Genomic DNA, 26,927 nt, shown 5'->3' with positions numbered 1-26,927 from the left:
ATTCTAATATGTAATATAATTTTAAAAAATAAATACGCGAAAAAAAAAGCGACCGCTGGCACACTATAATCAAATTTAAAATAAACTAAAATTTCGAGCTTACAAGTACTGAATAGGAACATTAGAATTCTGCAGCTTATTTTTCTATAAATCGTCAGTTCTGTTTCATAAAAAAAGGGAAAGGAGGCCAATCCTGCATAAAGTATACAGGAAAGGATCCTATATGGATGTTATGTACCTACCTCGCCAAGACCGCCTTTCAAACATGAATGTTTTATTATAAACATCGACAAACACTTACAAACATTTCAAAATGTACATTAAGATATAATAATCATTAAAACTACACTTTGTTCTTTAAAAACAAATTAACTAACTTAGAAACGTTAAAACAATGCATTGCGTTAAAGATAATTTTAAGAAACTTTCAAATGTTCAAAATAATAATAATTTACCTAACCGTAAGATTTAAGTAGATTTCATTACTAATGAACTCAAGTAAAATATAGAAAAAGTGATCCACTAGGTATATCTAACGTTCAAATGCACACCACACGCAAAATGTAACTTTTAAATACTATTTTAGAAAATTTAAAACAATAATTTTACTAAAGTGTAATAATTTTATTGATCATTTTTACTTTTTCAGCATTTCCACCAAAACAAAATTTCTGAAATAAAACTTTTTTCGTAAATTTATCTTATCTAAACGGAAGAAAATTTGAAATTGGTAAAAAAGTAATTTATTGTAAACATTGCTGATTTAAATTCGGTTGTTAAGTTACTAACAAAATGCATTACATTATTTTTCATTTTTGTTATTATGCCAATGTGGACTAATTTTGCAAATTACCAGTGAAGTATTTTTGCAGTATAAATAGCAAAATCATAAAGATGTAAAAATACTCTGCTGTGCCTATGCAAACTGAGGAACACAAATATTAAGATGGATAATAAACCTAGTACCTACATCTCCTTATCTTGCTCTTATATGGTGTTTTGTTTTAAAATTAAAAATTATGCAGTTTTATTAAAAATACAGAAGAAAAATTATTTTCAAGTATTTTCATCCACCTTTCTAACTTCAACTGTACAAATCAATTAATAAAATAAGCAATGCTTTCATTTAATACCATTACACAAAGACTTCAAATTCTGGACACTATTTTATTATTTTAGTTTTATAGTAAAATTAACAAAAGAGAAAAATATATCAAGCTATACTGCTAGCATTTGATGCAATTCTCGGCCATAAATCTGCACATTCCTTTGCAACAGGTCCAGTTATTGCCGAACCTTTCATTTCCCCTTTGTTGTTTACTATAACACCAGCATTGTCTTCAAAATAAATAAATACACCATCCTTCCTACGGAACGGCTTCCGCTGTCTTATAACAACTGCTGGCATTACCTTCTTTCTTAGTTCTGGTTTACCTTTTTTCACTGTTGCCACAATCATATCGCCAGAACCAGCGGCGGGAAGTCGATTTAAACGACCACCAATACCTTGTACAGCTATGACATATAAATTCTTGGCCCCTAAAACATAAAACGTTTGTCACTCCAAATACTAACAAGGGCTAGCTTGTCTCATATGTTTAGTATCGAATTTTTAAATTTACCTGTATTGTCGGCACAGTTAATAACAGCCCCGACAGGGAGACCAACGGAAATTCTAAATTTCGCTCCTGCTGAACCACCACGACCTAAAAAGACAAAAAATCTTTACTAATAATATAACCTCACAACTGCCAATATTTTCCATATACAATACACCAATTGTATTTGGAACTGTTAAGCTATTCAGACTTTAAAAATTTGTATATAAAAGCAATAAATACTGAATAAAACCAATCTAAAGAAACGATTATTAAGATAATAGCGGATACTATTTACGCACCTCGCTTCGACATTTTTCTTCGTTACAAAAATTGTAAAAGAAACGTCTATGGTACCCTCACCGTTTTTACTGCACAGTTCTCTATGCTGCTTGTAGTATCATTACCGGCTCAAATGATTACGATTTTCAAAACACCGCTGTTTGTTCCTCATTTGTTTCGATAGGCAAATTGTCAAATAATTGAAATTTTAGCGGAAGTTTTACAAGAGTAAAATAAATTTGGCATTTTTAATTATTTTTATTGGTATTTTACAATATGTTTATCACAGAGCGAAAGGAGGGAGGAAGTCGTCACTTAATCAGTTTCTTACATTCACCAGTCGTAAAAGAAACTTCCACGCTGGGACCTGACGGAGATAATCCACTATCAAAAACTTGTAAAATAACGAATGATCAATTTGAAAGTAAGAAATACAATTTATTTGATAAAAAACTAACTCATTTCCGTTTACAACAATGTTTCAATTGAAGAATCGAAAAATGAAGTGAATTATAAAATTACATTCAAAACATCTTCATCGTTTACAATTCCAGTGGTTGATGAGGATGTTCCGCCTGTTTCTAGCAATGTTGAAACGCATCGCATTTCTGTCAACACCAAAAGTGAGCAAAACTCCGAAATTGAGCTTGAAACTTTTACGTCTGATTGCAAAATAGAAGTCAAATCTAGAGCAAACAGTTCATATACTTTATTCGAAGAAAGTCACAATTTAGAAACATCAAACAGCATTGAAATTAAAGAAGAAATTGGTGAAAAGTGTATAAAACTTCAAGTGAATTCAAAATATGAATCAAATACAAATAAAATTCCGAATAAGAATATATTAACACAAATATTAGAAGAAAGTGTTTCGGAGGTAAACATGAAATACTTATTAAAATATATTATAATGTAAAATTTGTTTGTGTACCTAGGTACCCTTCGATTCAGAACATTATACTGCAACAGTAGGATTATTCATGAAAGGAGGTAAGTTGTTTTATTTTGTTTGAATTTTCCGTATGCTGTGATTGTAATCACGTTCAAACAGTGAACCTTATTATATTCTATGGAAAAAAGTTTAAAATTGAGCCATAGATAATAGATATACGTAGAGTTAAGCATTGCCACAGTTGCCGTATCACATTAATTTCAATCAACAAAATACGTAATCTGAAATATGTTATATTCAGCATTAACAAAATAATTGCATAAAGGCGTTTAAAGAAAACATTAGCTGCTATTTGCTAACGGAAAGTAAACAAGAAGATTGTTATATTTAACAATTGTGTCTATGAGTCTGATTGGGTTTATGATTTTTATTTTTTGTAAGTGAATATCTGGTGAATATATTTGTTTGACACAGTGGTCGGTTCTCTCTACTCTGTGGTAACCTTTTATGCATTTCTATGATGCATTTTAACCAAAAATTAAGAATCCCACATTCACAAAAATTAGAATTTAAAGCGATTTAAAAATGTGGTGAAGACGTAAAGGAAATATTTCTATGTATTTTTATCTACAAATGGTAATTGTAGTTACTAGACAATTCATCACTCATGTCTTCTCATGATATTATGAAATTACGACTTTGTAAACTTAAAACCGAATGAAGATAAAATAAAATTGCAGTAGGTGTTAACATTAATAATTTATTATTTACTTGGCCGTAATTGGATTCTTTACTTGCTGTTAGTTTGTATCCTGTGCAGTAATGAGCAAATCAAGAACGAAGTTGCATAAGTTGAAGAACAACTCTCTTGCAGGTTTGTAAGCATTCATAATTTACACTGAAAATCTTTAATTGATCTCTATAATTGCAGATGTAACCATTAATGACTTTGCTAATTCGGTTAAACCTGTGTACAGGCCAAAGAAGTTAGTCAGTAATGTGATTTCTGTGCTTCACACAATAGAAAAAGAGAAGTCATGGGACGAAAAGGAAGAATATGACAGCAATTTTGATTTTATTAGCCAGGAAAATGAAGATGGGACTTTCTCTTTGGTTGCAAAAGCAAGAACTAATAGCACAAGCGATAATAAAAATATGAAAGAGAATACAGGTCACGTTTATCCTTTGGACTTATGGTTTTTATTGTCAGAATATATTAGACCAGAAGATATATCAGTTTTTGCAGCAGTTTGTAGACATTCTTATGAAGTTGTGAAAACAGTTGCCTTTTGGAGAAGACTTTATGATAGATTTTGTAAAAATGCTAAAAACTTACCTAAAGTTTATCAGCCAGACAGCATCAATCGTGTTTATGGACTAAAACCAACTGTGATTCGAGCCCTTTATTGTGTATATCCACCATTTGTATCAAGGTTATTGTATCTTAATGGTATTACAAAAAACGATCCAAATCTTTTGAAACATAAGCAGTGCATACTTCAGTGGCATGAAAAGAAGAAAAAGGATTGGTTTTACTACTTTAAATTAAAGGACTTCATAAAACCACCTCATTGTAGTCAGGGAACTTATAACCATTTGAATTTGATTAAAGTGTTGGGTGATATATCTGCTAATCCAGATGAAAATTGTACTGTACTACAAGTAAGAAGTACCAATTTTGTTGCAATTCCAATTGTGTTAGGACTGACCTTAACATCAGTTAGTCAACCATTAAGCAAGGGTTATTGCCATCACTCATTGCATTTAGGCTTTGGTTCTGCAATCAGAAGTACTACTCACAATCTTCAAACTGAAAATACTTGTGTTATAGATCCAGTTATTGATTTAAAAATTTTGAATTGGTGGCATCCTCTTTACCCCCAAAGTGGTAAAATTCAAATAATGCCTTGTGAAGAAGAGTCATGATTGGTTCCATGCTTTTTCTAAATAATAAAAATTAGATATTGTTGTTTAATGTATTATAAAGAAATGTATATTGTTTTAAAGTATATTTTATTATTTATATGAAAAAATTACAACGAATTTTTATATACCACGCCGTGTTTATCATAAGATGATGTTTGGTCTCAATTCACCACTGGTGTATGTCTAAATATCAGTGTATTAACGTGAAACATACATTCAACTGGGAACTGGTACTAACTACTAAAGAATAAAGTCAAAAGGCATACGATCTGCCATAAAATACCACACAACAAATAATAATGTATATATTTTAGAAAAACAAAATCTCAATGTATGGATTAATGGTAATTTACAAGAAACCATTAATACATTCATCGATAACGGAACAGAAATTCGATTTAAAGTTGATGACTTTGATGGTGTAATAAAAGCTACTTCAGCTACTAAAAAAGGACTTGTATATGAACTTTATGGCAATGGGCAACTCATTCCAGACGAAAATGAATTTTAAATTAAAGCATGTCAAATATTTTTGTAGTCATTATTTTATAAGAACACTATTACTCAAAAATTAAAATGCATATTCAAAAATTTAGACTCTTATTTTACTTTAACATCTTAAAAGACCGTTATTGGAACAAAAAGGTTTTCCGGTACCGGGAATCGAACCCGAGCCTCCTGGGTGAGAGCCAGGTATCCTAGCCACTAGACCATACCGGATACGTGGAAATGTCAGCTTTTAGTTTTATTAACTACTTATGCAACAATTTCTTTAATACAAGCTTTCATTNCTAACAGTTAATATTTATTTATTATTTATTAACAAAAAACATTACATCTGTGTGTTCCTTTTTTGCGCTAAGAAAATATAAATGCTTTCAGGAACTTATCGTTGATTACATCTATAAATAAACAAAAATTATCATTTTATTATTAAGGACGTACGGCTGCTACATCACTATTTTCGTTACCAAGTTACCATGACTAATGCCATCAGTTCTTAGCCTTCAAAATGTAGTAGAATTATGTTCGACCTCTATTTAACTTCCAACAGTCGCCGAATTTACTATGAAAAATCGCTGAGGCAGAAAGCAATTTCCTCTAAAAACATTTGGATGTTCAACTCAGACTAATGGATTTAATTTCTATCGAACTTCAGAATTGAATTTCAGCATCAAATAGTTGATTCTCAGAGTTTTAATAACAAAAATTTGACTCTTGTAGCACAGCAAAATGTAGAACATACCGTAGCAGTCGCCCACGCGGACTAAATCGATCAATGCTTACTTGGTTAAATATTCGAATAACAATAGGACGCTCCCGCTTAGAAACGCGGCTGTCGATACCTTAGTCTCTCTTTCGATATAACAATTAATTTTCAAATTATTAAATATTAATTAATATAAGTATTCAGTAAGTAATTAACATAAGTAATTCATGAAGGCCGCACAAGAAAGGCTCCAGAACCCAAAATACAAATTACACAAATAATGAATGAGTGGGCAGAGAGTGCCAATAAATATAAAAATTATTAGAGTATTTAAATTTATTATTACTTTTAGCTCAAGAACCATGGCCTAAAGATGTTAAACTGTATCAGCCATTTGAAGTAGAACAAATATTACTTCCAGACAACGCAAACTGTCTTGCTGTTCAAGCGTTTTTGAAAATGTGTAACCTTCACTATGAAGTTGAACCAAGGGCTAATGCAGAGTTTATGTCCCCATCAGGAAAAGTTCCATTCATTAAATGCGGGGCCTTTGTCATATCTGAACTTGAAGGAATTGTTCACTTTGTTTCTAAAAAGGATATATCCCTAACATCAAAATTAGATGATAATCAAAAATCAGAATTACGTGCATATACCTCTTTAGTACGAAATGTACTAGAAAATGCTGAGGTCAGTAGTTAGTACATTTCTTTTTAGTAAATAACATTTATGGTTCCCTATTTGTAGTTATATATTTGCTGGTGTGATTCAGAAACATATAATGAAGTAACAAAGCCAAGGTATGGTTGTGTTTATCCATGGCCTCTAAATTTAATTCAAACATGGACAAAAAAATATCAAGTTGTTAATCATTTAAAAGTCATGAAATGGTATGAAAAATCCTTAGAAGATGTTTATGGTGAGGTGGAAAGATGTTGTGAATCTTTAAGCATTAGATTACAGAAGCAAGAAAGCCCATATTTTTTTGGAAATCAGTAAGTTTATTATCTATTATGTTTATTGTATTAAGAACTCCTTATTAAAGTTTAATATTTTCACCTAATAACATTTTAGAAGTTTAAATGTCTTTTTAGCCAAATTTTGCCTGTAGGTTTCTGAAGTTGTAAACTATAATNTTCGCGCCAATACTCTGACTACTAAACGTAGTGGGTTCGATTCCCGGCGAGGGTGTCAACATTAAAAAGATTAAATATTAACCTCTTCAAAAAAAATTTTCGTATAACGTGTAAGTTGCACCTAACAGTTAATATTTATTTATTATTTATTAACAAAAAACATTACATCTGTGTGTTCCTTTTTTGCGCTAAGAAAATATAAATGCTTTCAGGAACTTATCGTTGATTACATCTATAAATAAACAAAAATTATCATTTTATTATTAAGGACGTACGGCTGCTACATCACTATTTTCGTTACCAAGTTACCATGACTAATGCCATCAGTTCTTAGCCTTCAAAATGTAGTAGAATTATGTTCGACCTCTATTTAACTTCCAACAGTCGCCGAATTTACTATGAAAAATCGCTGAGGCAGAAAGCAATTTCCTCTAAAAACATTCGGATGTTCAACTCAGACTAATGGATTTAATTTCTATCGAACTTCAGAATTGAATTTCAGCATCAAATAGTTGATTCTCAGAGTTTTAATAACAAAAATTTGACTCTTGTAGCACAGCAAAATGTAGAACATACCGTAGCAGTCGCCCACGCGGACTAAATCGATCAATGCTTACTTGGTTAAATATTCGAATAACAATAGGACGCTCCCGCTTAGAAACGCGGCTGTCGATACCTTAGTCTCTCTTTCGATATAACAATTAATTTTCAAAAATAATTGATGTCGAATTTGATAATTCATTTCTTGCTGAATTCCAAATTATTTAATGGTAGTTTTCTCATTAATTTGTTTTTTGCAAATTTCTACTTGATTATGAAAAACTTTTAAATTTAATGTGAAATATGTATTTGATTTAATAAACAAATGAAGAACTTGTTACAAAATTTTTTTTTATGAAAGCGTATATCAATAAATGTTGAATATTGAAATTAAAAAACTAATACACACATAATACTTGCTAATGATGCTTACTTCGTTTATATTATTTTGTTTTAATTTCGAAATCCATTATTCCCCTTCCTGTCTTGAGCCAATTTTCACGTTTCCCAAAAAACTGGAGCTATATTCTTTGTTTTGTGCTTACGAATTTTTCCTTCTAACTTCTTAGGTATTAATCTACAGTGAAATACTTATTTATCATATTTAACAAGCATATTACAGAAAATCGATCAAATTTTGTCAATTCACTGCATGTCACGCTGATGTTGTTACTCCAACATAATACTTATTTAGTTGGTGTAACAATCTTTTAAAACGCACCTTTCAGACCGACAGAGTTGGACGCCCTAGTTTTTGGACATCTATTCGCGATTATCACCACTCCACTTCCAAACAGTCATCTTGCAAATATAGTAAAAAATTTCCCGTTATTAATAGACCTTGCAAAACGAATTGAGACGGCTTATTTTAAAAAGGAAATCAATGGTTCATAGGGAAACGTTATTACCATTATTGATAGTTATGATTTGTAGAGTAGAAATTACTAGAGAAAAAAGTGCTTGTTTCATGCAACGCATGGATATTACATCTCAATTTCACATGAATTAACAGTATATATTTTTTAATAAAGATGGAAAGTATGATATTTATTTGAATGTATGAAGTGTGTTGTTCGCATAATTTTATTTAAAACGATTACGTAATACCTATGTATTTTTTACCTTTGTAATTAAAATAAAAAAAGAAATAATGTAGATAAATAAAGTTCAGTCAATTATACAAAATGTTTTATTCGTTTTATAAATGTAAAACAAGTGTTAAATAAAAATTGTTATAAGCACCTTTTAGTCTTTTGATTTAAACAAATTTACTTTGTTCTGTAACGTGACTTGTTGACCATGAATCAGAGCGACATTAAATTCGTATAGAAATATATACAAACTAGAGGTAATCAATGTCACTGTGACTCCAGGTCAGATAAGTTAAAATGTCTACAGTTACAGATTAATAACATTCCAACTATTAAAATTATATTGAAAAAATGCAACATCATCTCAAACGATTATTTGTAAATGTATAAAAATAACAAAACATTTGCAAATTTAACAAGAGCTGTACGTTTTGTACATGCTGTTGTTACAGAATTTGCAAATTTATTAATAGATACCCTTCACCAAAATCCCATATTAAACCTAATTGCTCCAAATATTAAAGCTTGAATTGCATGTATAGTATCTACCTACCATACGAAAAATAGGAAATACAATTAATACTAAAATCGAAATACGTATTTTCTAGATAAATATGTTTATATTTTGTTATTATAGATTGATTTTAATTTATGTAACTCTAATTACGTGTTCTTAAGTCACCCTTAATATAAGCAATTTAGGTGTATGGCAGTTTAAAGGAGCAAAGTATGACTAACGTGAGCAAGTCTTTAAAAAATTAAAAAAGTAAATAGTTGTTGCAATGGCACCTAAAACCTACTGTTATCACTTTTCTTTAATGGCGTTCAATCGTTTGAAAGTCGATTAATCGTCTCGTTGATTTCGTCGTAATTAATTGAAGGGAAATAGTAAGAAGGAATTTGAAAATAAAGTTAAGTTCCTAACTAGTGTGACTATAGGCAGTGTTTGTATATGGACCACTGTATATTGAGCTGCCTGTGTTTGAAGTGGATTTATGACGTCTCCTACTTGCAAGGAGACATAAAATTGCTGCTACAACAGCTAACATTAAAATTAATCCAGCCACACAAATTCCAACTGCAAAACTGTGCTGCGATATGCAAATACTGTCATCTGAAGTCTGAAACAAAAATTTAATTTTAAGACATAGAAAACAAAACATTCTGTTCTTCAAATAGAAAGATTTGTATTAGATAAAACAAAAAGAAAATATAGTGGAAAGGAAAGGTTGGAAATGAGGTAATATTATGAGAAAAGTATGAGAACAGAGGATAGCTATGTGTGTCAATAAAGAAATGGGAGATAAGGTGGGATACCTTTTAAGGCATGAAGGGTTTGTTAGAAACACATTAGAGAAGTCGAAACAGCAGTACACAGGATGTGGAATTTTCAAATTTTTGGGAAATGCAAAAATTGGCTCAAGATATGAAGGGGTGGAGGTGCGTATCCAACCAATCTTTGGACAGACGACTTATGATCATGAAAATAATAAAGAATTTACAAAGCCACTACGTATTATAAAAGCTATGAATTTGAGATAAAGTTGAAGTTGTCTATTTCTATTAAGAGATGAGAATATGAGAGTCGCATTTGATAAATATTTCCACTTTTCAAATAATTCGGTAATTTTAGTTGGGACAAATCAAACACTCAAATGAAAAATGAAATTGGAGAAATGTCGAAAAAATGTTATTAAAACAATAAAATAAAAATTATGAAGAAAGTAATAAGTATACAAAATGAACCTAATTCACTAAAAATAAGAACAATAAATTTGCTTCTGGCGTATTTACAATTTTGAGTAAGTATAATAACAACTGTGGGCACATATAACATGTATGTATATGTATCAAATATGCCAAGTACCCACGTAGTATTTTGTTTCAGTCCAAGTATAGGGTACTTGTGCATTTGTAATTAGAACCAACGAAATTGAAGGTAACGTGAAAAGTGAATGTCATACAACTGACGTATAATATGTGTGTTATGAACGTTACCAAAAGCTTTCACTTGATGACTGAAATGGTACGGCAAAAGGTAATGAAATAATAATATCCGCACTTACCATAACAGAAACGCGTAATGCGGTTACTTAAGACACCTTTAAAGATGCCTTAAAATAGACTAGATCACCGCACGAAAATATTTGTCACACATTTCTAATAAGGATAGCTCGCAAAAGTATGAAGAATAATAACGATTAACGAAAACATTTCAAAATATATAATANGGGGTAATAATGAAGTATTTTTATACAAACAAAACCATAAAAATTAACATTGCTCTCAGGAATCTTATATCATCATTTTATTAATTAATGCTGTTGTCACGCCCTCGTCGGGAATCGAACCCAGGATATAGTCACGTTCGCGCCAATACTCTGACTACTAAACGTAGTGGGTTCGATTCCCGGCGAGGGTGTCAACATTAAAAAGATTAAATATTAACCTCTTCAAAAAAAATTTTCGTATAACGTGTAAGTTGCACCTAACAGTTAATATTTATTTATTATTTATTAACAAAAAACATTACATCTGTACACTAATTGCACTAAGAAAATTTAAGTAGGGAACTGCTAATTATGTAGTCATATGAAATTTTTTATTTTTGCAAAAGATAAGCATGCTATGTTCTTAAAATTTCTACATAACTGAACTATATCCGCACTTTTGGTGCAATATTTTTATAATCTGTGGAGCGAGCCTGAAAATACTTTTATTAATTGCAAGAAACTACTAAAATTTGCTAAACGTGTAAAGAAAATAAAAAATATGTCAAGACAAGTATTTTCTCAATGTTGTAATGATAGAGTCATGATGTTTTTCTAATTCTGTTGTTATTTACAGAAAAGTAGAAGTAGGTTTTTGATTTCAACATCGTTTACCCATAAAATGCAATATTTACCAATTTAACGACAAAAGGCCAAGTTGTTTCTGTGTCAATAAAACACTAACCACTAATGCAGAAAGCGGATTTTGAATTTTTATTAGCAAAACTTTTAATAGTTTTGCTTAATCAAATGATATAATGGGATGTCGTTATTTGTTTTTAGATTTTATGTGTAGGTACCTAATATTTAATAAATTCTAAATAATAATTAAAACAACAAAATACGTAATTTGGGCTTGGTTATTTTGTTATCGCAATCAAAAGAAGGTAAATGCAAATCATCGTTACCAATTAAAACAATATCTGTGTGATATGTGCGTGATGTTCTTCAAGCTACATAAAAAAAGTCTTTGAAAGAACTAAGTACTTTTGTAGATACTTATTCGTTACTTTTTAAGAGAATCCAAACCAAAAGTACTTGAAAAATACTTAAATAATGAAATTAAAAGACAAATAAGATTAATTGTAGAATAAAATGTTACAGATGTCTTTATTATGCATTATGGATCATTGTTGGAGTTGTTTCTTGAATCTGTGTTATACTTTTTGTTGTAAAATAGTTGGCCCCTTTAATATCAATCATATCACAAATGTTTTTTCTAATTCAACACATTTTCATTTGATTTCGAATAGAGAAATTTAAATAAGAACGTTCGTTCTTTCGAACATCAGGCGTGTCTTTTACTTACGAATAGTGGAAGTAAATGAAGACGGTTATGTAGCGAATGAAAAACAGGTTTAATTAAAGTCTGCAAAAAAAAGTTAAGAGGCATAATCATTCTTTACCTTTTTGCTGTAAACAGCGCCGTCTTCAGGTGCAGCTTTTTCGGGGTCGTTGTCTTCGTTGACATAAAGGCCGCTGTACACCTCGATAGTTGCTGGAGTTCCTTCACTGCTAGGGTCTATAGCCTGCCTTCGAATTCGGTTGCTGCTGATTCCACACTCGGGAGGCTAAAAATGACAATTTTGATTCAACTACAATCGCAATTGTCGGAAGAAGCTGTTTTTATACGTTTACAATAAAAAAAGTTAACGCTTTAGTTAGCGTTTGTGAATTTTGACGATACCGACATGCGGGTTACTCGCCTAACCCAGCATCGAATTTCGTTACATTCATTTTAAAATTTCTCTAAATCGAATGCCTCTATAAGATATCAAATTATTATACTGACATTGTACAGTAAGATTAACTTTCGTTGAAATATGTTAGGTTACTATTTGATTAAAATAGTTTCTTACACAAAAACCTGGTTGTAAAATAGAAAAGTTGACCAAAAATTACTGGTTTTTGTTTCTGTGTTTTAATTTTAAGAATTCTAATTTGATGTTTAATGATTTAAACATTGCAGGTTTTTTTGGTGAAAATTATACTAATTAGGCCGATGTTAGAAATAAAAATGTAAACTATTTACACTTAATTGTTTGGTTTGTTACTATTTCACGCCTCAACTATTCAACCGATCATCATGAAATTTTGTGAACATATTTTCAGGAGTACAGAAAAGGACACAGAAAAAAATGCCGCTCCCGAGGAATAGAAAAATTTGTTTGTGTGGTCGTCAATGATCTTTTGACACGCATTTATATTAGAATATCAACGCGAACAAAACCGTGAGTAAAAACTGTCTAGTATTACATATTTCAACATCAACATATTTTTTCAGGGTAATTGTGACTTTTATGAATTTTAAACAATTTAAGAATAACGCATACAGCAAAAATTACAAATTGCGACAAATCTGAAAGAATAAACTTGGAAATCAAACATCCGGTATATTCACATTGACTTTGTTAAAGTATTTATCGCACAATTTTCGTAACTTATTGCAGATGAGAGGTAAGGTCAGGTCGAGAGGGCAAAAGCTAGCTAGCACCGTTACAAACGTTTAATATACAAATCGGCTTTAGCATCCGTAAATGGACAGCTTACCGACTAAATGATTTACAAAGTTATTTTACTACAATGTTGTAGTATAGACAATATCTTAGGTCACGAGAATATTATTGATGAATATTGAATTTTTATCGTGCAAGTTCGAGATGTAAACTCATTGTCAAGTATGTAATACTTTTTCTATTTTGCAGAATAATTTTGTTCACAAAAATTATAACGCTGGATGTTTTATTTTTGGGGTAATAATGAAGTATTTTTATACAAACAAAACCATAAAAATTAACATTGCTCTCAGGAATCTTATATCATCATTTTATTAATTAATGCTGTTGTCACGCCCTCGTCGGGAATCGAACCCAGGATATAGTCACGTTCGCGCCAATACTCTNATTTGTGAGCCTGGAATTGCACAGAAGCTCTCGTTCTGCCCTTGGAATACTCGAAGACTCCCATGATCTCCTTGTCAAGCGGACAACCGTCGTCGTTGATGAGTTTTTGTTCGCCCCATCCGAGTCCGTCCCGCACCAGGCAGTCCGTTACTCTCAGTCCGTAGGTGTCCTGTTCGTCTATCGACACGACGAGGGTCAAGGGGTCGCCTATTTTAACGCTTTCGGCAACTTCGTGTTGCGTGGGATCCCCCGAAAAAATTTTCATCGAACAGCCAGGCATCGGGTTCGTCTGAACGTGATCATCTGAAGTCAAACGACTGCAAAAAAGGAGAGATACGTAATTAATATTATTAAACTCGAGAACTAGTCAAAGAAGGACGTGATCACTATTATCAATTTAATCGGAGATGTTTTGCCTAGGAAAAGGGTCAATCACGTTTTACTAGAGCGATTTGTTAATGTTCGAGTTGGTCAATTTCATGACCGTACATTATCTTGCAAACGATTCCGCTTAAGTGGTAACCAGTGACATAGCCTAGACCCTAGAGGTTAGACTTTAACATTAGAGCTTTTGTATTACTGCTTAGCAATCGGGAGGGCACCGGTTCGATTTCTGACCCGTCTGCTCGGTCTAAGTTTTTCTGTAATTTCACTTAGGCAAATTCTGAGGCAGTAATAATAATCTTTAACTGATTTTCGGCATTTAGGAAGTCAGATAATATTCAATGCGTGCTCAAGATCATTAAAGACCACAAAATTATTTTTTTCAAACCCTAGGGAAGAGTAGATTACGCGTCCCTTTCTGTACCCATGACAATGTCTGTACAAAATTTCATGAGATTACTACATATTTGAATATGTAAAGTAGTTATTGCTTCAATGTTCATAGTTTATAAACAAACAGTTTATTGCAAATCGCCTGGCCATTAATGGGTGTAGATGTATATAGATATTTATAAAGCGGACATCATTTTCCTGTAATTATACTGTTGCCGGTAGAACATTACTTTGAATTCAAACAAGTTCTTGATAACCACATACGTACGTATATTTAAAATATGTCTAATTAAAATCCGTTAGGTAAATGAACATATTTACTTGTCAGGCTTAATACTCATCGTTAACATTTCAGGACGAAATGCGTTCTGGATAGATTATTCATTCTGTAGGATATAATCAACGGGAAGAGGTTATCAAGTATTTTAATGTGCAGGAGTTCTAATCTGATTACAAGACTGAATAAATGTAAAATTATCAAAAAGATCCCAGTAGCATGTTACCATTCTAATAGACAATAATGCGCTTGGAAATTGATCCCAATATATATTTTTATCGAAAAGTAGCTGTGACCGCGACTTCGCCCACTTGGCATCTCCACGAAAAGACCATTTATTGCAATGGAATAATGGAATATAGTCTACGTTCAGCCTAAAAGTTCTTTCGAAGTTTATCTCCTACATCCAAACCTACAAACTTTACCTCTTCATAATATTTTTTTAATTTTCTCCTTTAAAATACTTACTCTGTCACTTTTTATCTTTATTTAAATTTACTACACTTTCACTCTATACATTAGATAGATTTTAATCATAAACATGCACATTAAATGTGTTGTAACTTCTTAATTCTCGTTTGTTAGTAGTCAAATTTATTTGAAAACCTGTTTCTAAAATAGAATACCCATATGAAAAGACGTGTTTTTTTACTTGTTATTGGCTTCACGAATAATTTGTTTTATTGAACATATGGTTGTTATTTTAACGGAATAAATTCTGATGACTCCGGTTAGAAACTTTAAATTGAATTAAAACACTATAAATATTTTAATCGAAATAATAAAATAGATTTTTAGCTTTTTGTTTGAAATGTGAAGTACTGAAGGGAAGTTTCGGTTTCTATTCATCTTTAAAATAAGTCGAATTGTATTTGCCACTTTAAAAGTTGTTCAGAACAGAAAAAAAAACATTTGCAAAAAAGTATAATTTAATTTAATAATTCTGTAGTACTGTCTTATAACAACATCTGGAACAAAGACATAAGCGACGAAATTTTACAATTCTGAACAGAAATAATATTTTTGTACTTGTGAAACCTGTGGGTTAAAAATATACGTCGCTATTCTTTAATCTTTAAATAAGAAAGGGCTTGTTTTCCAAACATATATTCGAGGTGTTGAATCGATTTTCATAAAACTTTCATAGCAGGGTTGTAGAGCAAATCTTTGCGAACAAATAGTGTTCTAAAAAATCGTTTTAAAACCATTTTGGGTCATTTCTCTGCCTTCTTTTTAGGAAAACCTGGTTTTACATTTTCGTGATTTTCGCGTGATTTTTTCCATGAAATTTTTATTGTAGGTAAGCACCAACAATGATTACCCCGAAACAAGTAACTACGACAATTACAATCCGTGTCATTAAATGTCCAAAAGTGGACAATGTGTAACAAACTCGACATTAAAATCGATGCTGAATTCAAAAATGTAATAATAAACAGTAAAAGCTCTTTATTCGCGGGATATTGGTACGTTCCATAAATATGCCGCGAATACAGAAACCGTGGGTATGGAATGGTAATTACTATGGAATCATAGGGGATACGTTCTAAGGTTCCAAAATAAAACCAATATGTATCAAAATAAAATCAATGTATTGATAAATTCGCAATTAAAATTAATCGTTATAATCAGCTTTAGGTAAGAGTTTAAAAAATTTAGTGATTTTTTTCTTGTTTTGAATTTTGAATTAGTCCACTCGGTTACATTTTCATANTTATTACAAAATTAATACGTCTTTTATAAAAATCGCCTCGGCACGAGCCAATAGTACTCAAAAGATGCTGATACGTTGAAAAATAACACCGAATCCTTTTCTATTCAAAAGATTCCGATACAGTAAGGGGATTTAGTGATACACGCGCCATAGAGTAAAAACATGCTTATCGGTTCTAGATATCATAAGTTTAATATTTAAAACAGACGTTTGAAATTTTGTAATAAGATAGATACAGCTTTGTTCTAAAGCTTGTCGAAGGGCATTTCTCAATTTTTTAATTTCTATTGAAAATACGTGTCCTACAAGAAACATCAACTTTAAGCACTTGTACAAGCTTTTAATGACCATATTATTGGAAAACAAATACGTACCGAGTTAGTGTGAACCTTTGTCTGTTATCATACGAGGCACGAGCGGTCTATTGCGGTCAATCCCCTTGATAAATGACACCGAATCCTTTTCTGTTTACCGATTGCAACCGCGAGTAATGAAATTTTTAACCGCGAATACAGGAACTGGGTTGCAAATTTTTTCGCCCGCGAATAATGAAAACGCGAATACGGAAACAGTGAATAAATAACTTTTACTGTACAGGGTGTTCCATTTAAAATAAGGCAGCTGATGTACACTTCCGGAAGTCCGCCATCTCTAAAATTAATTGCTGCAGATGGATGATTTGACCAAGAACATTCTTTTTTGGAAACATTTCTTCTAATTTCAACGGCAAGACCGCTAGAGAGCAAGACGCGCTTAATCGACTACCCTGTATACACTAATAACACTTCAGTGCGCTAACAAAAATTAAACAGCAACACACTTACCGTCACGTATTCACAGCCATTATCAGACTTTAGACAGAGCTTGACGTTGCACTGATAGTAAACTGATGCGGTGTAAGGGAATTTGTGAGCCTGGAATTGCACAGAAGCTCTCGTTCTGCCCTTGGAATACTCGAAGACTCCCATGATCTCCTTGTCAAGCGGACAACCGTCGTCGTTGATGAGTTTTTGTTCGCCCCATCCGAGTCCGTCCCGCACCAGGCAGTCCGTTACTCTCAGTCCGTAGGTGTCCTGTTCGTCTATCGACACGACGAGGGTCAAGGGGTCGCCTATTTTAACGCTTTCGGCAACTTCGTGTTGCGTGGGATCCCCCGAAAAAATTTTCATCGAACAGCCAGGCATCGGGTTCGTCTGAACGTGATCATCTGAAGTCAAACGACTGCAAAAAAGGAGAGATACGTAATTAATATTATTAAACTCGAGAACTAGTCAAAGAAGGACGTGATCACTATTATCAATTTAATCGGAGATGTTTTGCCTAGGAAAAGGGTCAATCACGTTTTACTAGAGCGATTTGTTAATGTTCGAGTTGGTCAATTTCATGACCGTACATTATCTTGCAAACGATTCCGCTTAAGTGGTAACCAGTGACATAGCCTAGACCCTAGAGGTTAGACTTTAACATTAGAGCTTTTGTATTACTGCTTAGCAATCGGGAGGGCACCGGTTCGATTTCTGACCCGTCTGCTCGGTCTAAGTTTTTCTGTAATTTCACTTAGGCAAATTCTGAGGCAGTAATAATAATCTTTAACTGATTTTCGGCATTTAGGAAGTCAGATAATATTCAATGCGTGCTCAAGATCATTAAAGACCACAAAATTATTTTTTTCAAACCCTAGGGAAGAGTAGATTACGCGTCCCTTTCTGTACCCATGACAATGTCTGTACAAAATTTTATGATAGGTTTTACCCGCGGCTTCGCTCGTGTACATGTCCTTAATACGTGTCAAACATCATAGACAGCTACATAAGATTAATATTTCTATTCCTCTGAAACAGTATTTATTTTCTGGATAAAAAGTTTCTTATGCCCTTTTCTGTACCTAAAAATGTGTGTACAAAATTTTATGATAGGTTTTACCAGCAGCTTTGCTCGNTTCTCAAATTATTTTTGTTATAGTATTCATCATAATTTTAATTTCAGAAATTAGAGAGGAGAGAGATTAAATAACGATTTTTTTGTTGCAATAAGCGACACTATAGATACTCCACATAGGATATGTGAACAAAAGAAATTTCAATACACTTGACACAGGTCAAAAAAGTTATGTATAAATAATACTCACTCAGCTCTCGGCCCATCTGGAATGGTGTAATTTGTGTTGTTTCGCGCACTATATCTACACCTAATGTGAAATCCTTTTCCCTGATTAGTTACTAATTTTAAGTGAGGTTGAATTACAATTGTGTTGAAAAATTCTATGTCACCATCATCCTGTAACAAAGAGAAAAGTAATATAATTACAAGGTAATACAAGAACAAAGCAAAGATGTCTAGTACATTTTCAGAACAACCTTGTCTGATATCGTTATCTGCATATCTGCCACCCAGGACGAAGCTTAAATTTGCTTCCCTTTCTATTTTCGTAATTAAGAACTTTATTTAAATTGGTCAAGATCGCAGTGGAAAGGTGTACACAAAAATTTATACATATTGTCTGATTAAAGTTGGAGGAGATAAGTAGCATTTATTTTTAGGATAAATTGAAAATGTATAAATTTATTTACAAACAGTTCTCCTTACATATTTATACTTACACCTATATACATATAGTGGGTATTATTTATATCTGATTGAAATCGAAGAGTTTCACGATCAATCAGTGAACCATGAGGTCCACACGGAAAATTTCCCACTATAAAATAACAAATATTTTTCAACATTTCCCGAATTTACTTTTCTCAGTTAGTTTTGTTTGGACAGAAAAACAAATGTTATGAATTTTTCTTTGTGAAAATGCAAGATCAACGCCAAGATCAAGACTGTCTAGAATACCGAAAAGTTACTTCGATACACCCTACCTGTAATAAATGTATATTGTGCTTGAAAACTTCGGTCTTCCTATCATGAATCAATCCTCGCATTTCTCGAAAACTAGAGAAACCTACATCTTTTTTTACGAACAGTAATGTCTACAAAATAGTACTGTATGAAAATAAATAAAAGTAAAACAAAAATATTGGTATGCAAGGGAAGAAAAAGTAGGGAAAGAGCGAATATAAAGATAGGAGACGAAAAATTAAAAGAAATGGCCGATTTTAGGTATCTAGGAAGTCAGATAAATTAGGGCGGATGGAGTACTAGGTATATAAGGCAAAGGATAGCGATGGGTAGAATCGCCTTCAATAAAAAGAAGTCACTTTTATGCTCGCGAACGGTTAATATAGAAATTCGAAAAAGATTGTTAAAGGTGTATGTTTGGAGTGCAACACTGTACGGGTGCGAAACATGGATGGTGGGCGCTGCGAAAAAGAAAAGGTTAGAAGCGTTGGAAATGTGCTGTTGCAGGCGAATGATGAGGATACTGTTAATAGAGAAGGTTAGAAATGAAGAGGTATTAGTAAGAATAGGAGAACAGGGGAGTCTATGGAAGTCAATAAGAAATAGGCGAGATAGGTTGGTAGGACACCTTCTGAGGCATGAAGGTCTAGTCAGAGACATATTAGAGGCAGAAAAGGGAGTTAGGAGGGGTAGAAGTAGGCCTAGATTAGATTACTGTTGGCAAATAGTCAAGGATGTGGTTTGTTCTAATTTTTGGGGAAGTGAGAAGAACAGCTTAGGATAGGAAAGAGTGGAGGTGCGTGTCCAACCAGTGTTAGGACTGACGCCCTTATGATAATGATGATGAATGTCTACCACTGCCACTCTTTACTCCTATTTCTGTCAGGAATCCCTAGCTCCTGATCCAGTACCCTCCTCATGACTATAAACACGTATCTATTCCATTGTCAACTTTCATAACATCTCCATTTTTCTTATGCTATAAATATCTGTAGTGAACGTAAAAAATAAAAAAGGAAAAAAAAACAAAAAACTTTATAATTAACATATACATAAGTTTAAGTTTGAATGTGAATTAATTGAAATTAATTTCTCTTTTTTTTGGGGGGACAATTGATACAAGCTTTGCAACAATTTTTTTTACAGCCGAAGCTTTTAAATATTTTACAATGGTACTAATTTATACATATACCTACATATTCCCTTTGTTACTAATTAACAAAAAGTACTGAAGAAGCAGGTTTTACTTTGTAAACGGTAATTTAATGTTCTGTTTCGACAGAGCTTAATTGATCACCTGCTTGTTGTTTTGCTGAAATGTTTTTTTTATCGTCTACTTTATATGGTTAACGAACTCGCTTGCATATAGGTAAATAATTAGTGTTGAACGAATAGTAACGAATAATCGACAACATGTTGAATTATCAAATCACAAAAATATTTCGAAACTTTGAACATGCCCGTGGATGTTTGATTAAAGTTGCATTATAGTGTAAAACACTAATTAGACATTTAGGCATGTCTACTGTACCTATTAGGTAACATTTAAAAGAATGACAAAAAATTTCCTTTTTTGTACACTCGCAATATCTATTATCCGTTTCAAGTTAGTGAATATTTTTGATTTCTACACTTCTTAAAAACGTTAGCAGTCATTGTTTATAGTTTAGCTTGAGCTGCTTCTCTGGTTATTAAACGAGCCACATAATTAACAGCCAATGTTTTCATAATGTACAGTAGGAATGCAGTGAATGTGAAGGCTCATGAGATTTTGAAGTAACTATACCTTCTGAAATAAAGATCGTGTAGCCCATGCAAAGATTGTACCCATCAAAACTTATATTTAAGATTAATTTCAAATTCGTATTTATGAAAGTTATTTTTAAAAGGTTCTCAACTTATTTTTGTTATAGTATTCATCATAATTTTAATTTCAGAAATTAGAGAGGAGAGAGATTAAATAACGATTTTTTTGTTGCAATAAGCGACACTATAGATACTCCACATAGGATATGTGAACAAAAGAAATTTCAATACACTTGACACAGGTCAAAAAAGTTATGTATAAATAATACTCACTCAGCTCTCGGCCCATCTGGAATGGTGTAATTTGTGTTGTTTCGCGNTGCTTATCGCTCTCCATATTTAAAAGGGCACCAACCAAAAACTACTGCGTAGAATTAATTGGAATTTTTCACACACAAGCCTTGCTATATGAGCTCTCAAAGCATATAAAAATTATACGGCTTAAATGTAAAGTTGGGTGCAAAAGAATACAATTAAATCCTCTGTCGGTAAAAAACGAAATGACTTTCCGAACAACCCTATATTTTATACATACAGTTTTTATCATTTCCTAATCTTCTCCGATTATTTTAAAAAGTGTCAACCCTTTATGAGTACTGCGACTGTTGCAGAATTGGAAACAAAATTTTGATGTTCGAAGTTTCTTGATATTTCCCCGGTTTTGCTCTTATTATTCGAATAATGTGATTTTAAATCTGATTTGTTTTTTTGAGGAAGGCAACGACATGATTACCGAAACGTCAAAGAAACATAGAAAACGACTATGACAACCCTATTCTTCACACAAAATTTTTATTACATGTTTTTGTTTTCATCGTTTCGAGTTTCGTTTCCTAACGCATCATCGAAGTCTCCTGCGTCGTCGAGTATAAAATTTACTTCATGCCACCAATTTGGAACTAATTTTGTTTGTTTGAGTAAACTGATCCCTCTGGAAACAACAATGGACACTAATCTTTATTTTCTATTTGTTTATAAATGTAATTTAAATATTTATGCTGCAAGAGTACTTGCAAAAATTGTTATTTATGCATGAAAGAATACGGTTTAAACGAAATAGTCGTAAAAAGCACTGTGTAAATTTCACTGCTTCATTAATTATACTTAACAATTGTTTCATCACAGTGTTATTTTGTGGTTTGTATACCAACAGTTAACAGTTAAAAGTNGCTGTCAAACCTACACTAGCAAGGAGATCGGGCTGAAACTATAGCTACAAGCTATCCAAGGATGGTACTATAGAATGTCACCTCAAGGTAGGCCTAGTGGCGTCATCTCTTGGTTAGGCCGGAAACTTATCAATCCACCCTCGTATATTGTGGTAAGAAGGTAATGAAACAGAATACAAGTTATACTTTTCCTCACAGTGAAATTCAAAAACAAAAAAAAAACATCAGAATAACGAGTTATTGTGAGGCGCGGACAGGTATTTAATAAGTAACCACGAGGACTATATTTTTAACATATTTAATGGTTTGGTTGTTCAGACGGAAGGAGCTGTTGTGAGCAACAATCTGTATTTCTGAAGAAGATGCTACAGCTCTTCTAATACGAGCATTTAGAAATGACCTTTTCTTACCTTCATCGACAATTAAATTTTTGTTTCATCTATACTAAACTGTGTTAAATTAGACAATTTCAGCACAATCAATAAGTTATTTCTGATATCAACTCAAGTTAGATTTACATTCAAAAAGTTCTGTATATTCAGATTCGATTCTTTAATTAGGCACATGTAAAACATTTTTGATGCCTTAAGGTCTAATCGAAATCAGTTCAGTTGTTTCGAACATTAATCTGTACAGAGAGATAAACAAACAAAACATATTTTAAGGGTGTTTTGTATCTTAATAGTATACAAATAACCATATGGACTTAAAAAAGCATTTTTTATCTTAATCACTACCCCCACTACGCCACTGGGCGGACTGTTAAGTGTTAAAAAGTATTACCAACCTTATTATTCATTGAATTGACGAAAGCTTCTATTTTTAGTTATTATTTTTTGTTGTTCGCCTTTTGATAGCATCTGATGTTATCGGTTATTCTGTTACTTTACAATGGTGATTACATCATTCACTTCTTTTTTAAAAACAAGTCAGTCTGCTAGTCACGGTTTTCAAGTAACGTTTTCTCATACATACAATACTAATCGTAACGTACCTTTGTATTTCATCGATGCGTAAAAAGTACGTAGCAGACTGCTTAATTTCATTGAATTTTTATTAGTACTTACATTATGAGCGTTTCCAAGTCTGAGGAACAATAAAAATTGTTTGCGCTCTTACTGTTTCGGAATAATGTTACAAAATTTAAATGTAACTTTAAATTGCATAACAAATAGACTGAAATTTCTTTTACGAATTTTAACACCCCTTCAGTTACTACTCGCTATACATATTTTCACTATTATGTACAATAATGTTTTACATAAGGTATTTATGGTAATAGCATAAATACCTTACATATTTTCACTATTATGTACAATAATGTTTTACATAAGGTATTTATGGTAATAGCATAGGTAGATTAGTAGCCTGACCGAAAATGTGACCGCCGAGTACCCGACAGCATTATTCGCTACTCGGCGGGATCCTAAAATGATCCTAAAAGCAACTGGCAACCAGGTCCCGACCACGGAAAGTATTCAAAATTTTTTTGAAAATATAAACTATTCAGAGAAATTATTAGAAAAATATTTTTCTCTATTAGTTTTAGGGAAATGCAAAGATTAGATCATTATAGAAAAGAGTGGAGGTGACTCTCAATTTTAGGACTGATGATAATGAGACAACAAATTACGTTTTAGCTTTGAGCGATAGCCCTATCAAAGGAGCAAGCTGGCCGGCCGGTACAGCATGTTACAATATCAATTTAACTTAAAAACTCTGTACATCCGAATCATCATCACAAGGTCGTCATTCGAATCGAATCATTCAAATTTGAATTATTTTTTTATTGAATATACAATTAATGATGAATACTCTACAGTAATTGAAAAGGTTACCACGGTTTCTGTTTCAATTGGTATCGACTTACAGATCACAGAAAAGCTTTTCAGTTTACGTCTACAATAAAAACAAATTCAGAATCTGACTAGATGCTGTTCCAGATATTTGAATTCAATTGATGGACATTACACCTAATTCTAATGGTACTATTAGTAAAAATGTGCAGTTTTAATACATACGTTTTGAGTTCAGCATATGTACACAATAAGGCAGTGGTTTCCAACCTATTTGTACCTGCGCCCCCTTAATTTTTCTAACAATCTAATTTCATAAATACTCAACTGATATTATAATTTGTTTAATGGGCTACAAAATAATATACAATATTATGTAAAAATATACATATATATCATCGAAGTCTCCTGCGTCGTCGAGTATAAAATTTACTTCATGCCACCAATTTGGAACTAATTTTGTTTGTTTGAGTAAACTGATCCCTCTGGAAACAACAATGGACACTAATCTTTATTTTCTATTTGTTTATAAATGTAATTTAAATANTATTAATTATAAGCAATAATAATTTTCGCGGCGAGGATTGTGGATTACGTATACCTATTTTGCTGATTCATTTTTTGACACCTATTCGACTTTTTCGGTTTGTATTCGAAAATGATATTTTGGAAACAGCTGGCCCCTTGCAAAAGCGTCGCGCCCCACAGGTTGGAAACCACTGCAATAAGGTGTCAGGGGTCTTACTGTTGAACATAAAACTATTATTAGTTTACTTTATTATCGAGATGGGGTTCCGCCAAAAAAAAAAAGGGTGAGTCATAAGGGTTCCGTAAAAAAGAATAAATGGAACCCGGTTATCCGGTATCCTAAAAAATCACTTATCCGGTGCATATACTACTTATTTTATATGTATAATAAATCTTCTGGTGTATATTATTTCGGTAGAACGGAAGCCCAAATTCCCATCTTTTATAAAAGCTGCCTCGGTACGTACATACTCAAAAGATGGCGATACATTAAGGGTATTTAGTAGTACATGCGCTGCAGAGTAAAGTTTATCGGTTCTAGATATCATGAGTTTAATGTTTGCAACAGAGGTTTGAAATTTTGTAGAAAGATAGATAAAGCTTTGTTCTAAAGATTGTTGAAGGCCATTTTTTAATTTTTTAATTTCTATTGAAAATACGTGTCCTACAACAAACATCAACTTTAAGCACTTGTAAAAGCTTTTAAAGACCATATTATTAAAAACCAAAAACGTATCGAGTTAGTGTAAACCTTTGTCTGTTATCATACAAAAAATCAGACATTTATCTCGCAGCATTAAATCACAATGGCTAGAATAAAAACCCATGTTTTCGGAAAAATTCATTCAAAAAGAATAAAGGGAACCCGGTTATCCGGTATCATAAAAAATCACTTATCTGGTGCATGTACTCTACTTATTCCATACATATGTATAATAAATCTTCTGGTGTATATTTTTTCGGTAGAACGGAAGCACAAATTGGACAAAGAATGCTTTCCGTTGATTGTTTATTCTCAATTAACCATGTTTACGTTTTTAATTTTCAGTCCGAAAATTCTCTATTGAATACACATATAGATTGGCACATGTATGCACAAACGTATTGGTTTCGCTATTAGCTTATAGGTAGGTTCTAAATCAACAACACACGTCATTAGAAATAACCTCCGTTATCCCACGGTTAAAGTACGTAATGACCTCCGGTTTGTTGTGATTCGACTGTAAGCGTTCTTATGTGGGCTGGCGTTAAATCACTTATCTAATTATCACCACGATTTTACAAAAATATGACAATCTCATTAACATTAACTTGGTAACATAACAACCGAAACAAAGAAAACGTAGGAAAATTAATCCGTTAAAAGTTATTAATATTAATATACAGCCGCAGGCCTAACACGTACATATGGCATATGTTTGTTGATTTTCGGAAGTATATGCATACGTAAGTTATCGAGGAATATAGTAAAAGCTATTAGTGAAAGTTATGATTTTCTACACTTAGGTAGAGTGTTTATTTATTGAAGAAATATTGTAAAATCACATACACAATATATATAATATATCTATAATATAGCACCCGAATAATTAATTGCTGGTCCAATCTTAATTATATCTATGTAAAACCGATTAAAAAAGACGTGTGAAATATTGTGTACTTATCAACAAACCGGAAATTGTTTTTTCGAAGTCAGCTTCAAGCAAAACCCTTACGTATTAAGAAAACTATGAACTATACAACACACTATATAGCTCAAAACCAAACGCCAATAAAACACGACATAGTGGATATTTCAAGTACTTTTTGGTCATTGTTACTTAATCTGTTTTTATAAATAAGCATACTTTCAAAACTATGAAGAAGGTAATTATTTCTGATTTCTTTAACTAATTTAATATCGTCAATATTGATAGTATGATTTTCAGTAAGGGTAACACTACAGATGTTTCTATTCTTCCAATCCTCGCTTATTGAGCTAAATGCTCTTTGAATCTGATGCAAATAGAGCATTTAGTTTGTCCAACATATTGCTTATTCCAATCTTTACAACCAATTTTAGATATTCCCGACTTTTCTAGAGATGGAATTGTATCCTTCAAAATCTTCGTGGTATACAGTAAAAGCTTATTAAGGTGACCAAGCGTTACTTCTATGAGTTAAATTAC

At 32.2% G+C, this 26,927-nt stretch overlaps 4 protein-coding genes and 1 non-coding gene across 7 annotated transcripts; 2 read left to right on the top strand and 3 right to left on the bottom strand.

Annotated features, from left to right (window-relative positions):
• Positions 1-1,153: 1,153 nt before the first annotated feature.
• On the bottom strand, positions 1,154-2,006 carry LOC108739437 (60S ribosomal protein L23). The gene is made up of 3 exons (XM_018473338.2): positions 1,901-2,006; positions 1,623-1,706; positions 1,154-1,539 (listed from the first exon to the last, which is right to left on the bottom strand). Exons 1-3 carry the CDS (start codon positions 1,911-1,913, stop codon positions 1,214-1,216), a joined length of 423 nt encoding a protein of 140 aa, XP_018328840.1. The 5' UTR covers positions 1,914-2,006; the 3' UTR covers positions 1,154-1,213.
• A 67-nt stretch (positions 2,007-2,073) lies between these two features.
• LOC108739433 (metaxin-2) lies at positions 2,074-8,825 on the top strand. 2 transcript variants are annotated; one of them, XM_018473335.2, is made up of 6 exons: positions 2,074-2,304; positions 2,435-2,757; positions 2,816-2,870; positions 6,261-6,598; positions 6,656-6,903; positions 8,313-8,825. In XM_018473335.2, exons 1-6 carry the CDS (start codon positions 2,157-2,159, stop codon positions 8,476-8,478), a joined length of 1,278 nt encoding a protein of 425 aa, XP_018328837.1. In that variant the 5' UTR covers positions 2,074-2,156; the 3' UTR covers positions 8,479-8,825. The 2 variants fall into 2 exon arrangements, with proteins under 2 accessions (XP_018328837.1, XP_018328836.1); XM_018473334.2 differs by having other exon boundaries at positions 2,372-2,757.
• LOC108739434 (transmembrane protein 183) lies at positions 3,011-4,757 on the top strand. Of its 2 annotated transcripts, XM_018473337.2 has the most exons (3): positions 3,011-3,511; positions 3,577-3,646; positions 3,704-4,757. In XM_018473337.2, exons 2-3 carry the CDS (start codon positions 3,595-3,597, stop codon positions 4,696-4,698), a joined length of 1,047 nt encoding a protein of 348 aa, XP_018328839.1. In that variant the 5' UTR covers positions 3,011-3,511; positions 3,577-3,594; the 3' UTR covers positions 4,699-4,757. The 2 variants fall into 2 exon arrangements, with proteins under 2 accessions (XP_018328839.1, XP_018328838.1); XM_018473336.2 differs by having other exon boundaries at positions 3,011-3,646; positions 3,704-4,756.
• On the bottom strand, positions 5,347-5,418 carry Trnae-cuc. Its single transcript has one exon. It is a non-coding gene; the product is annotated as a tRNA-Glu (tRNA).
• On the bottom strand, positions 8,819-21,572 carry LOC108739438. Its single transcript, XM_025980851.1, has 4 exons — positions 21,540-21,572; positions 17,441-17,837; positions 12,352-12,516; positions 8,819-9,796 (listed from the first exon to the last, which is right to left on the bottom strand). Exons 2-4 carry the CDS (start codon positions 17,798-17,800, stop codon positions 9,596-9,598), a joined length of 726 nt encoding a protein of 241 aa, XP_025836636.1. The 5' UTR covers positions 17,801-17,837; positions 21,540-21,572; the 3' UTR covers positions 8,819-9,595.
• Positions 21,573-26,927: the final 5,355 nt, after the last annotated feature.

Source organism: Agrilus planipennis, unplaced genomic scaffold, assembly GCF_000699045.2.
Source record: "Agrilus planipennis isolate EAB-ADULT unplaced genomic scaffold, Apla_2.0 scaffold4, whole genome shotgun sequence".
Lineage (NCBI taxonomy): Eukaryota > Metazoa > Arthropoda > Insecta > Coleoptera > Buprestidae > Agrilus > Agrilus planipennis.
This window is presented reverse-complemented; position numbering and strand designations above follow the sequence as displayed.